This window comes from Eucalyptus grandis, chromosome 10 (genome assembly GCF_016545825.1).
Source record: "Eucalyptus grandis isolate ANBG69807.140 chromosome 10, ASM1654582v1, whole genome shotgun sequence".
NCBI lineage: Eukaryota > Viridiplantae > Streptophyta > Magnoliopsida > Myrtales > Myrtaceae > Eucalyptus > Eucalyptus grandis.
In genome coordinates, this window is record NC_052621.1 from 2,597,049 (window position 1) to 2,610,734 (window position 13,686).

The following is a 13,686-nucleotide window of genomic DNA, read 5'->3' on the forward strand; positions in this document are numbered from 1 at the left end:
CGAGGCTGCATGTACGCGCCGGAAGGGGCGTGCACTGCACCTTTTTGGGTCCATCACTACCAATTTTTAGGATCTAATCTTTCCGAAAAATAATAATTTATGAATTTTGATCCAATATATAACTTGATACATAAAATTTTAGAAGTTTCAGACTAATGTATAATATGATCCATGAACATATTCAATATAATCAAAAATATTAAAAGAAGTCATTCCATTAATTCAAAATTAGGGATTGCATCAAATGTTTTCATATAATCGAGAGATTGTATTGAATATATATCAAATTTTCAAGGACTCTATTGAATAAATTAATAATTAAGGGGTCGAATTACATATTGAGTTAAAATTCAATCATTATTTCTGTCATTTTACTTTAATTTGTTTTTTTTTTTTTTTTTTAAATTTCCTCACCCTATTTATCTTCTTGACAAAATTGGATAAGGGGGAATTTGTTTCCTTGATGTTTTTTCATAAGAAACATTTTAAGGGAAATTAGTTAGTTTTTCATTTGCTCAATTAATTTAAAAAAAAGTAATTTCCTTTTTTTTTGTTACAGGAGATATCGTCCCTTGGATCTAAACTCATTTGTTTTCGAGTTGTGAAATAAAATTTTTGCGAATCCATCTATTTTCCATAGTTCAAACACCAAAAAAAAATAAAAATAATAACAATAATAAATTTTCAAAAACAATTTTTCTTCAAATGAACGGACTATCAATTTTGTTTTTAATTTGGAATAAGAGAGAAAGACTTTACAATGGATTTATCCTCATTGCCTTGGGGGGGTGAGTTTCGTATATTTTAGCGGTAGGTTTATTTTTCTGAATGCATAATTTAAAAAGTTACATAGGAAAATAATATTTTTCTCTCATCATTCGTCATTTTTCCTCTTTTTTTTTTTTCTCTCTTTGGCTTACAATTATGGTTTCAGAGAATTTTTTGAATGGTTTACCGCATTTCTGTTCTCTTTTTGGTTGCTATACAATTAAATTAAATTTAAGAGAGAGAGAGAGAGAGAGAGAGAGAGAGAAGTAGGTGGAAGGAGTCATGAGTGAAGAGAAGGACGCGCCGTGGATGCGAGTGGGAATGGGTCGTGAGACCTGAAATGAGAATATCTTACGGAGGCCTCCTATTGGACAAGCCTGCCACGCTGGCAAAAAGTGCATCCCACTCTCTCTCTCTCTCTCTCTCTCTGAAAATATCTTTCGAGCCCCAGAAAATATCTCCCAGCTTCCCAACAGCTACCCAAGCAAAAACGGCACGTCGTTTAACTCCGCCTCCCGGCCAATAAAATTTGTACTCCTCGGAGGTGATTTTCTGACCCAAAAATAGGGGCCAAAAAGAAGAAATAGGGTCCTAATTATTTAAGAGCTTGGGTGACTATTTTTTTATCTCCAAAAATAGAAAAAGAAAGAAGAAGAGGAAATTAGGTTGTTGAACATTTTCGACCTAATATAGGTATGGATTACATTGATTAAAGCGTGTAAGGTAGACATGGTACAAGCCAATAAGGCAACACTAAAGGGTTGGCTTCACCTATTTATTGACTAAAGGGTTGGCTTCACCTACTTATTGACCTAGATGATCTTGACTTGTTTAAGTCTTTTGCATAATTAATTTTCATTTGAATTTCACTAATCGAAAATTATTGACCGTGGAGGAAGCCATAGCAATCAAACACGATATTTCCATGAATAAATGAGGGCCATATTTAAAAAGTCTACCTAATCATAGAAAAAGTATAATTAGCAATGAATGATGTCATTTTGCAGTCACCCTCTTACAAAAGGCTTGTTGATTTATCTTTCATAAACAATTGGACCACGTGTGATTTCATCTTTTCTTTCACTTGAACCTATCTAAATTATTTCGATATTCACGACGAGGATCGGGACGGACCATACCACAGCAAGAACATGCTAGGATAGATTTTCTTTTGCGGGCGATTTTATTTAGAGAAAGGACAGAGATCATCTCAAGCTTATTGAATGGAGGTCACTTGATGCATATGCCTCTTTCTTTTTCTTTCTTTTTCGATACTTAATGCCTATGTTTCGATCAGCCTAGGTTTCGATACAACCAAAGAGACGCCGATAGCGACATCCGGGATTTTTGGGTAAGCTATCTTTAGCAGTCAAGACTGCTAGCACAACACAAAAGATGTCTCCTCCTAAGAGCAGCCTGATGTAGAATGAATCCTCTTATTACATTTCAATTGCCAAAAATTTGGACAATAGTATAATCGCTCACCTCAGGTCAATCGATAAAAAAGAATCTCATCTTAGGACGTCGACAGGACGACTTATAATTGGAAAGAAGATAATCTTGCAAAAATAAGGAACATACTTCATCTGTGCAGTACCCTACAACAACTGCTGGACTGATCATTCTCAATTCCTCCTTCTCATGCCATCTCTCCTGCCAATATGGATCGCGCAAAGCATGCATGAGACTGTTCAGCGACCTAATCCCACTGGATTGCCCTGTGGAATGTCCATTCCGATGGATTCAATGTTGTTTTCCCATCGGCAGCGACCAGATCATAGGGTGAGTCCTCTGCGAATTCGGTAGGCATGGACTTCCAATGCAGAGACGGCTTCCATTCTGCTTCCTTAAGCACCTTCAGTATCTCCTCCACCACCACCTTGCTGCCCTCAGCAGCTAAATGGACACCGTCCCTGTGAAGAAGAATAAAAAACTTGTTCAATTTCAATGCAGTGATGTGATCTAATCTTCAATCTGGACAAGAAAGCGTGGAAATTGACAGATGATTGTGCCTGAATTTGACAGTGTGTCTTGCTTCACAAACCAATGATCTGAACAATCAGGACTAATGATTTACCAAGATGGTCCGAATTGCATGCTGTGTTTTCAGATATATGGGCTGACTGCAACTTTCGCTTAATGCTAATAACAGCATGCAGTGTAAACAGGATGGGGAAAAACACTCGACTGCATGAAGAACAGTAAATATGCCCACGGGACATACGTAAAGCATGTGTTGAGCCAATCAGGTCTTCTCTGTATTGCATTGAAAAGATCAACAGCTGGCACCCCAATCTCCTTGCAGAGCTCCAAACATGCTTCCGAATACATCTGACACAACTCATTCGTGCGTACCAGCTCACTGAAATACTCACTGTATTTCAAGAAAAAGATGCTATTAAATGATTGACATTTGGTTAGAAAGCTGGAAATTTGTCCACGCATTGGAGTACCTTGAGGTTTGACGAACTTTGTCTTCGTTGACAGGAGGGCAGCTAAGAAATATAATTCGTGTGGTATCTGAAAGACTCTGTATATTAATAGCCATTAGAATGTGATTCATAGGATGGTATAAGGCTTCTTAAAATGCAGTGAATACCGACTAGTCTAAAAATTCTTGGATCAAATGCTTATGAAAGCATTATTTCCTTCAGCAGAGTAAAAAATCTTAATATGAAAGTGGAGAAGTTTGGTGACCTTTCTCACAGATAAGGTCGTCAAATTTAGGATTATTGAGATCTTACTGAGACAATATAAATGCGTACATCCTCAAAATGCTAGTCTTAGAATTCAGATCAAATGCCTGTGAAAGTATTATTTCTTCTCCACATCAAATACATAGAGCCGGAATTTCTTTCTTCATTGACCTCTCGTTGATGGAAAGCAGAGAAGCTTGGCAAGCCATCTCACAGATAGGACTGTCAACTTTATGATTCTCAAAATCTTACAAAGATAGTAAACAAGTATGCATCCCCAAAGAGCTTGTCAGGGAAAAATAAATTTGATGACGACAATTTCATCTCAGGATGCAAATTACATACCTTGAGATGCTCCCCAATCTTTCTCATGTTTTCGACATATTCATGAAGAGGTACATGTGGACCAAGGCCAGATGAGTGAGGCCCCATTGAATCGTTACCACCAAAATAAACTATTATCAGGGAAGGCTGTACTGCTGCATCCTAGAAAAAAATGAAGAACACACGAGTTAGAACTACAATGCGAGAAATTCCATAAAATTGTCACAGAGCACTGCACTTCTTTGTGCTTACCCTTCTGTTCACATACCAAGATCTAGGGAACACGAGATTTTCAAAAAGCTAAGTTCGATATAGAAGACGCCTTCAGCAATTACCTAAACTACACAGCTGAGATTCTTTAGGACTGACACAGAGTATACTACAGCCAAACATGTGAAAACTACCCACCAGCAGTCAACTGTTACATAAGCAAGCTCAGTAACAGAGCCTTTGAGAAGAGATGCACTCAAGCAGACTCATGCCCCTTTCAAATTCCAAACATAACTACGCTTGAAGCATATTGTTCCTTATAAAGAAAACTGTTCTCCATTGCTTCGGAGACACGATCATAGCGCGGATGAGAACCATTTGAAAGGTTATACCGTTAATGTGCACAGGAACAGTCAAGGTACATACTGCATCATCATCATCCTCCCTCAGGTTTCACTCCTTTGCCAAGACACAGATTCTCTTTAAAATAATCCATGCCTATAAAAAAAATTTCCACTTCCTCTATCACGCTAGCACATCGTGACCATCGCAAGAACATACTGAGGTACAAATGCACAAGAAATCGGACAAACAGCATTTGATCGTAGGAGCTTAGGCACCGTTTGTTTCACTGAAATTAAGTGATTTTAGAAAAATTTCCCAGAAAATGATCATTGTATCATTTACAAAAAAGAATGAATGGCCATACAAGCGATATTCTTTTAACAAATATTATCCAAATCACTATTTTTTTTTGTGAAATAAACAGAGTATTAGCTCATGAACAATTTCCGGGAGACATATGCTAGTAACTTACCTTTGGAAAGACTTGATCGAGGACCTGGAGGGCGCGGCGCGAGTTCCATCCATAGTATCCTCGCAGCACTATATCAGCCTGCGAGATCGGGGCTAATTATTCATCTACGACCAAACACTAAAGAATTCGACAATGCGTACGAACGAATGACCAAAACAGAACGCCACCAAAGCGCGAAAAACAGACGCATTTGTTCATCTCACGCGACGAAACTTCGAACCCGAACAGTCCCTCGAGCGAGGCGAAGTGGGCAAGGATCAAAATGGCATCTTTCTCACCTTACGAGCGTAGACGTCGGAGAGGATGGCGCCCCAGCCGCCGTTGCTGTAGCCGAGCTGCACTATGGAAGAGCCGAACAGGACGAACTGAGGCCTCGCTGGTCCCACCATCTCTCCTCTCCCGAAACACAGCCTTCCTGCTCCTCCTCTGTTCCTCCTCCGAACGGAAAAGTTTCGGTTCGATGATGAAGCGAATTCACCGATTCTCTCGGCGAGAATGTGGACGCGGAACGTGATCCGCGACCGCCGACTGTGGCGATGGCTGGTTGTGTTCACACAGAGAGAGAGAGAGAGAGAGAGACTACGGAAACTTTCATTAAATTGGCGTAGAAAATGCAGAATATATATAATTATGTAAATGTCTAGAAAAATAAATGAACAGGTGTACTCAAAGGGAATGTATGGAAACTTATGGTCCAGTGCAATCAAATTATAAAATTTGTAAAAATATAATAAAATCCTAAAATTTTCCAAAAAAATACAATAATGAAAGGACTTGACTGAACTAATTTGACAAGTTTTTTGTAAAATTTTTATAGCACAATTACACTTTCGTGATAAATTTTAGGATTTAATTGCATTTTAAAAAAGTTTTAGTGCTTAATTGAATTTTCATGAGAAATTTTAAAACTTTCATTACATTTATCCTAAAAATAAATTTAATCTAAAATGAGATGTTAAGCTCGACAAAAATAGGGAAATGTAGTGTGAAAATATTTGACGTGTACCCAATCGGGGTCCTCTTTAACTGTCATAAATTGCCGTCTGTTTTAGTTAAGGATGTTGTCCTAACTCATGGTGAAGAAAGGGATTGATGGGTAAAGAAAAGGATCGATGGATGTGCTATTCGGCTGATGTAAATACATGCACCGACCGTTGGCTGGCGCTCTTTAGCTTTTGCCAGTTCGGTCGCGAGGATCCCCCACGTGATCCCCACGACATTTGATGGCCGAGACGAAATGGGCGCGTACAAGATATTCTTCCGCCCCCTACCAGGACTATTCTCAATAAATGCAACTTATTATGACAGTTGTGGTTGGTTGGTTGTTAACTGGAGCTTGCTGGGCGTCCTGGCGGCGGTGCCCGAATTGGAGTTATATTGAGGTGACACGGTCATTAAACCCCTACTGGCACAAAGCACGGGCCAGGCATGCGTTGAGCGGTTGGGGAAGATGCAGGAGCAACATATGATGCAACAGTCTCGTCACTTTCCGAATCCCATTTCCAAAGCCAGAAACTTCCGAGAAACTTGCTTCTCCTTACAAGCATCGACATGGAGTACCACGACATGGAGTACCACCTCCGGCGTGTCCCCATGTCGAAGCTTCACAACATAAACCGTGCACGACAAAGGTGCTCGTTATGCATGCTTTTGTGCGGCTGAGATCGAGCAATTATTAAAGTAGCAGACATCTCATTTAACTGGTTTAAATATGAGTCCCTCGAAAAGAATCAAACTTTGTTCTTACAGTAATTCTCCCACTTCACTTCCATGGGGAGATCTCAAAAAAATGAAGAGTTGCCGGTGTGCTACAAGGTATCGACAACATTTATTTGCTCGTTTCCTATGTAAAAATTCAATCTGTCGATCCGGGACCGATAATCCTCCGTGTGAATGGAGAGATTCTAAACCCAGAGAGAAAGAATATGAATTAGGCGAAGGTCATAAAACTAATGCTCAGGGAAGGGTAGAAGGAACTATCATTGCGCGGGTAATTATGTTTTCACCATGGCAAAGCTTTTCTAATATGTAAAAGCCACAGGGCCAACTGCATTGCTAGAAGACGAGCTTCCACCGAAATTTCCTCCAACCAGACACTCAACCGGCGTACGAGAGATCTTGTTTCGTACTTCTTTGCCTCGAGAACTGCTTTTGAAGATATCTTCCCAATGATAAGAAATGTCTCCAGTGAAGATCCCTGCAACTGTTAAAAGGCACGACTTAGCAGGAGGAAGTGCGCAATTAGGTGTAACTTTTATAATTTACACATTAAATAATTCTCCAATATAATATATAAACCGCAAAATACAAAGACAAGATGGTCCACAAACAGGTAACACAAGTGTCCTTGTACTCCTGCAGCTGGTAAATTTTTCAGATATCTTGCTAATAACCTGCCTTACGTTCTAATGAGCTCTAAAACTGGAGGTACCGATATCCTAGCCAAAGCTACCAGCTGTTTATCAGAGCAGTTGTATGGTCCTTATTATTCTTATCAGCAGAAAGGACATTTTAATAGCTGATTCAGCATAGCAGAGAGTAGACCGAATTTATGCCAAAATCAGAGAGAATATCAAATACTCTAATTTGGGATTTTAATGACCTTACTTACAATCAAGGTCAAGTAGTTCCATATTATGACAAAAGACATATTATATGAAGCTAGTAATTTAGGATATAATCAGAGAGAATATCAAATACTCTAATTTGGGATCTTAATATCCACTCTCGTCAACCAAAACACATATTATATGAAGCTAGTAATTTAGGATATAATTTAGACAGATGAGGGGAACAGAGTGGGCTTCAATAATTTAGCTTCATCTGGCTCAGTACAAACTCCTGTGTGACAAGTTCTACCACTGTCAACAGAAGACTATACACATGGTAAGAAGGCAGAAATTGCCCAAAAGGTAAAAGAACACAACAGGATTCTATAAATGCAAATAAAGAGGTAGCCATGCAATACCAGTGCAGTGTTTACAGATCGTAGACAGTCATTTGTCTTCAGCATCAGCAGAATTACTCGAGGCAGTCTTCTCAGAAGTTCTGAGATCTCTGAGAAATACTGAGATGCGTACATCTGCTAGAGAAAGTTAAAGAGTGTCATGTTACTACCTGATAAAATAATCGTGCTGAGAATAAGTAACAAAGGAAAAGTAAATATGATATGAAGAATAAATAGATCTCTACAAGCACAATCAGTGGCATTTGAGGAAACGATCACCTGTAGCTCTGAACGTTCACTATCGCTGCCTTGTATAACCAAATGGTCAATAGCTGGATCAACAACTCTATTCCATGGCCTCATGGTCAAAATTCCTGCAAATAGCGCACAAAGGTCCTCCCCTGCTCCCAGCTTCACACTATTTTCCTTAATTGCTTTAGCATCAGCAAAAACCAGTGCCTATGTTACACAAAATGTGAAATCATCATGAAAAAAATGTTATCTTGTCTATATCGCATTAGGCAAGTAATGAGGTAATATACCTTCCAAAGAGCAGCATAGTTAGTCCTAGTAGACACGTCAAGCTCTTTATAGAGGCCATGATCTAGAAGTACCAACTGTGGTTTTTTGTTACCTAAAGGATTGTAGAAAGAACAGATAAGAATGTCAACAGCTCAACAAAGAACAAATAACTTCATATGAGACCTAATGCTTTCATATGTGAACCTGTGTAAAACTTGTGACTTGATTTGTGAACTTTCGCAAGAGATGGATTGTCATCAATTTATCCTACAGCTATTTAAGTGAATGTATAGAGTTTCCCTTTTTTCTGTTCCAATCTCCTCATGAAAGTAAACAAGGGGAACAACTTTGAGCAGAGAAAGAATCTCAGATACAAGATGAAAGCATAAACAAAAAGGTAACTTGAGATTCTTATGGAAATTGAACTCGTTCTTGTATTTAGCTGCTCATGACAAAAATAATGGCAACGTTAAGAGAACCATCTCATCAAGGAACATGGCCAGGTAAACGTTAGAGATACATTGCCAAATTTTCCTCTGGTTGTTTATGATAACAAGTACGATATTGCATTTGTGCAAGGAAACGGTCTTTCCCATTAAACTCAGAAAGGTCCTCCAATTCTTTTCTTCTTGAACTACAAAAGGTATATCATACTACCAAACTTTTGCAAGGAAAAGCTCATGCTTCTTATGGAATAACTCAAAGACTGATGTGATCCGGGATGAGAAATTTAGCACAATCTTATGTGAGTATGCCAACAACATTATTACTAGATCATATATATCTATGTAAGATCGAATCCCACAGAGCCCTAGGAGACCACATTTTCCCACCTTTAGTGAAATATTGAACTTCTCTTTAAATTTGATGAGAAAAACTTATCAAATCAAGGAAATTTTATGCAAAACAAGAAGAAAGCAGGTCACCAAAAATACTCCTGGAAGGCATAGGACGAACTAGCAAATTGGCAGCATGCGGATCACAATGGACAAATCCATGTTTGAACATCATTTCAGCAAAAGCTTGACTGACCTGCAAAACATGAAACAATAGTCATTCAAGTTTGCGTTTTCTCAATCATCAACTTCACTTTCCACCAGCCAGGTAAATAGCTCAATTTCAACTGGTCTAAACCATGGACATAGGTCGATCTCTTCTCTTGCAGTCAAATTAATGCTACAGTGACTTTTAAGAAACCAATTTATAACTCTACTTGGTTAAAAGACCTCCCCGGCATCCCTCCTTTGCTAAACTAAATTGAAAAATTTTGTGGTTGTAACAGTGTCTTTGTATCTGTAGCACAAATTGCATGTTTGGCAAATTAAAAAAATGATTTAGGCAAACCTATTTCTTGATAAAGTTACTAAGAAGTATATCAATGTGTAAAAGACAATTTGAACTTACTAGCTTTGAAACTTCACTTGGCTGAATTCCAAGCTCCCGAATGGTCTTCACATCATTTATTTGTGCACCATCCATAAATTCCATGATCAACAACTTTGAGGTACTTAGGTTCCAATATACCTTTGGTGCGTAAACATAGTCTGCAATGTGGGGAGATAGCTTCCGAAAGTTATCCATACATTTCTCACTATTCTTTGCCTCAACCAAGAAGTCTAGCTCCTGATAGCCATATTTAGAAGAAATAGCAATCATATGATACAACTTCCCAACACAATAATTTTGCATGACAATTACATGAATGCTACGTATGAAAAGTGTCCTTCCCTGATGAACAAATTAACGATTTTTTATAAAGAAATAGGCGTAACATTTTTAATATCATGTTCCTCACTAATCATTTGCACATCTTAATTCCCAACTGAAAAGATTCCAATCTTGAGATTAGATCAAAAGATCCATAATATTCCAGGTTTACAAGACAGCACGATAAGCACTGAAGAGAGAATGATGTACATTGCGGTGCAGTCAATGGAATACCTCATTCCCAGCTGCACTTTATTAAAAGAGGTTTCTGGGAGAATATTCTTTAAATGAGAATTACAACCACAACTGGTGGAAAGCAGGTGGGAAAAGTTCCCTTAGGCATTATGCAGGCATATTCACATAATGTATGCACAACTAGAAGGACAGAACCTACAGTTTCAGAAAAGCTCCCAAATGATCGAGGCATCAAAACTCACAACCAAACTATGTCAGAAGTTAATCTAAAAATGTGCCACCACATTTCTATAGGGTTAGCATATCATGGATACAATATTTAATTATAGGTTGTGAACAGTCCAGGGTTGGCCCTTGGCAATCTGCTTTTACAGTATTCAACTTCGATAAAGTTCTTTTGTAACCCACCATTGAGAAAGACATGCATTAGGAAAAAACCATGAAGCTTCGATGTCCTAAAACCAACTTACCTTTGGCAGACTTTCACTTATTTCATCAACCAGCCACCTGCGTGAGAAAGATGAGTCACATTACTTGGGCCCAAAAAGCAATGTGCCTAAACACATAATTCTGGTATATATATATATATATTAAGGAAATGAATTAAATTGCCAGAATTGATGAAATATGACATGAAATCACAAACCTACATATTTACATAGATTTTAAGTGTGATGAGCAAAAGAAAAGAAGATATTGCATGTATATAGTCATATATTGATGCAGCAATAAAGAATCCTTGTAATCTCTTCCTCAGGAGGATAACATATATATGGCTAGAGATAACACTACCTGTAATCAAAGCTGGGGAAGATACGATGTAGAGTGTTCACAATGAAATCAACAGTAGCATGATCTGCAGCTGCAGTATCCGTCATGTGAGTGTGCTGAACCTGATCATCATAGATTTTGTTAGATCAGGTTGGTACATTAAGTATCCAGAAGAAGTATAAGAAATTGCACGACTTGAATCTTTGCCTAGCATATGAAGATTGTGAGTGAACATGAAAAGATGGTTAAAAAAACCTTCACAGCAACTTTGCGGCCATCATGAGTACGGGCAACATGAACTTGTGCTAGGGAAGCACTTGCTATCGGAACAGGATCAAATTCAGTAAAGACCTGGAGAAATAAAATGCATAGTTCAGCAATACTAGAAAAAATGAGAAAAATGAAGCATCCGTGTGGAAACTAATGTGTGAGCTTATGCATGGGACACCTGTCAAACTAAGTGACACATTGATGCAAACTCAACATATTAAAAAGAGACTATGAGACCATCAGCGAATGCATATGATGCCAGTTAGGAGATATTACAACAAGAATACGTACTTTATCTGGTGTCTCTCCAAGCTCTTTCTTAAAAACTTCGTGCACTTGATCATAGGAGGAAACTGGACATTTATTCAACATAGACTCCCTCATTGTCTTCACATACTCTTCAGGTACCAAATACTCCTATATAAATTAACACAGTCATAATGCTACTTGTTAATTTCCAAATGAACTACAACATTTATTCTACTTAGTTGTCTAAGATTATCGTGAAAAAGATACCAGAGGAAGTAACATTCTTACATTTCCTATTAACATCTAAAGAAGCAAAATCAATAGCATACCAACTGTCCAATATGTTGCCCAAGCTTTATATATATTCCTCCATTTTTGAAACATAACTCTTGAAGCTTCAGTGCTGATCTGAGATGAACTTCGTGCTTAATTCTTGCCCTTTCTTCACTACCGTCTGGCAGTCCCAACAGGGAGTATTGGTAATCTAGTTACAGTACAGAGCACACCTTAATTTTCCATTGAAACAAGAACCAATGTGTTTTTAATAGACAAGCGGCCACATCAATCATGCCATAAATTATTAAGCGAAACAAGATTTGTCTTGAAAACAATTTAATTTACCATCGAAACAAGAACCAATGTGTTTTTGAATAGACAACGGGCCCCATCAATCACACTTGTAAATTTTTGAACCAAACAAAATTTGGCTCGAAAACAGAGAATTGGGATGTAGTTACAGTTCACAGAACAACTGCATGAATCAACGAAACAAGAACCAATCTCTCATTGCATGCTAATGCAATTGGATGACAAAACAGAGCCACACCTAAATTCAGGCCAATAAAATTTCTGGTAATACGAGATTCAGCTTGAATACTGTCACTAATTCCACCTAACATTTCGTGCCAAACGTAGTACCCAATTACTACACGGCTAACACATCCAATTATAACATGAGCGGCCACTTAAGCGAAGGTGAAAATTCAATTGCACCAGATCCAATCCTTCCAAAGATCATGCCGTCCCTCGCGCCGCTTATGAACTTCTTGATTTCATCGTCCAAAGCATCAATACTATGGACAATACTTTGGATATGTGTAGTCAAGAGAGGTCGCAGGCAAAAACAGCAGCCGGTGGGATGCGGTTAAAGCTCCCGTTTTCAAACACAACGCGTCGAAACAGACACTTTCTTTCGCGGTACGAGTTCGGAATCGGTCGGCACACGAGGAATTGAGATTCTCGGATGACATAGTCATCGCCGGAATGTCCGTAAGGTGATGTTATACAGGCTAGCGAGGCGAAGGTGCGTACCGAAGGCAATCGAGGCGACCGTGGCGGCGTCCCGGGCGAGGCGGACGGGGACGACGGTGCAGAGCTTCAGGGCGGTGGCCGGATCGTCGGAGGTCGCGACCGCTGCCGCCGCAGCGCCGCCGCAAGCGGCGGTGCCGGCAAGCGCGAGGACCCTGGCGCGGGAGCGCCAGAGAGATCGCGCGGCCATGTTTTCGGACGGCGGGCAAAATGGTCGGAACTCGGCGCCCCAGCCGTCGCTCGAATTCTAATTGTACGCAAAGAAGTAAAAAAGACATAAATATAGGTAAAATGCCAGGCTGTCGTGCTAACCGTTTTTATCTCCTCCGCCGAAATGCCGACCGTGCGTTTTGACCCTCTTGTAAGAAAACCAATCCGGACCGACTTTAAGACCGGACGTTTACCTTTGCGCAGCGCGGCGTTTTGGTATTTTCTGGGAAAATGTAAAGATGTAAAAGGAAAAATCGATATTTTGTCGTAAAATAACAAAATTAAAAAAATCTATGATCCAAAAATTATGAAATTTATATTAAAACTCAAATGTAAATGAGGAGAAAAAATAAGATCTAACAAAAATTTAAACTGAGAATAGCAAAATTAGATGACCATAATACTCATCACAATTATTGTAGTACTTTCAATCTCGTTTAATATTGTAAAATGAAATTGTCACATTTTCAATAATAAGACGAAGTGAACTTTCCAATCTCTATAGTACATGTCTGAATGGTGAGAAATTTACCACGTGTTCATATTGAATTATGACTAAAAAAGTGAAATAATTTGCTTAGAATATTCTTGAGACTTCTTAGCACATGAGGAATGTCATTTGACGTGCATTAGTGTGCAATATAGCAAGGCAAGCAAAATTACAATGTGCAATCTCTGATATTGTAGGGCTA

General features: G+C 38.7%; 2 protein-coding genes across 2 annotated transcripts; both read right to left on the reverse strand.

Annotated features, from left to right (window-relative positions):
* Positions 1–2,164: 2,164 nt before the first annotated feature.
* Positions 2,165–5,416, reverse strand: LOC104421084 (GDSL esterase/lipase CPRD49). The gene is made up of 6 exons (XM_010032923.3): positions 5,094–5,416; positions 4,816–4,893; positions 3,810–3,950; positions 3,222–3,298; positions 2,993–3,142; positions 2,165–2,681 (listed from the first exon to the last, which is right to left on the reverse strand). The coding sequence occupies exons 1-6, from the start codon at positions 5,202–5,204 to the stop codon at positions 2,468–2,470; spliced, it is 771 nt and encodes a 256-aa protein (XP_010031225.1). The 5' UTR covers positions 5,205–5,416; the 3' UTR covers positions 2,165–2,467.
* A 1,074-nt stretch (positions 5,417–6,490) lies between these two features.
* Positions 6,491–13,038, reverse strand: LOC104421085 (putative ABC1 protein At2g40090). The gene is made up of 12 exons (XM_010032924.3): positions 12,788–13,038; positions 11,806–11,960; positions 11,519–11,644; positions 11,213–11,308; positions 10,979–11,079; positions 10,657–10,693; positions 9,689–9,907; positions 9,211–9,316; positions 8,305–8,396; positions 8,042–8,221; positions 7,784–7,897; positions 6,491–7,018 (listed from the first exon to the last, which is right to left on the reverse strand). The coding sequence occupies exons 1-12, from the start codon at positions 12,972–12,974 to the stop codon at positions 6,818–6,820; spliced, it is 1,614 nt and encodes a 537-aa protein (XP_010031226.1). The 5' UTR covers positions 12,975–13,038; the 3' UTR covers positions 6,491–6,817.
* Between the last annotated feature and the right edge of the window lie 648 nt (positions 13,039–13,686).

Bases quoted from the DNA above. Each gene is read 5' to 3' on its own strand.
- LOC104421084 (XM_010032923.3), bottom strand. From the start codon at position 5,204: ATGGTGGGACCAGCGAGGCCTCAGTTCGTCCTGTTCGGCTCTTCCATA. The intron at 3,143-3,221 runs GTACTCCAATGC...CTTGAAATACAG, and splicing joins AAAGTTCGTCAAACCTCAAG to TGAGTATTTCAGTGAGCTGG. The intron at 2,682-2,992 runs GTATGTCCCGTG...TCTTCTTCACAG, and splicing joins TGGCTCAACACATGCTTTAC to GGACGGTGTCCATTTAGCTG.
- LOC104421085 (XM_010032924.3), bottom strand. From the start codon at position 12,974: ATGGCCGCGCGATCTCTCTGGCGCTCCCGCGCCAGGGTCCTCGCGCTT. The intron at 11,309-11,518 runs GTACGTATTCTT...TTATTTCTCCAG, and splicing joins TTGGAGAGACACCAGATAAA to GTCTTTACTGAATTTGATCC. The intron at 11,080-11,212 runs GTTTTTTTAACC...TATGATGATCAG, and splicing joins GCCGCAAAGTTGCTGTGAAG to GTTCAGCACACTCACATGAC.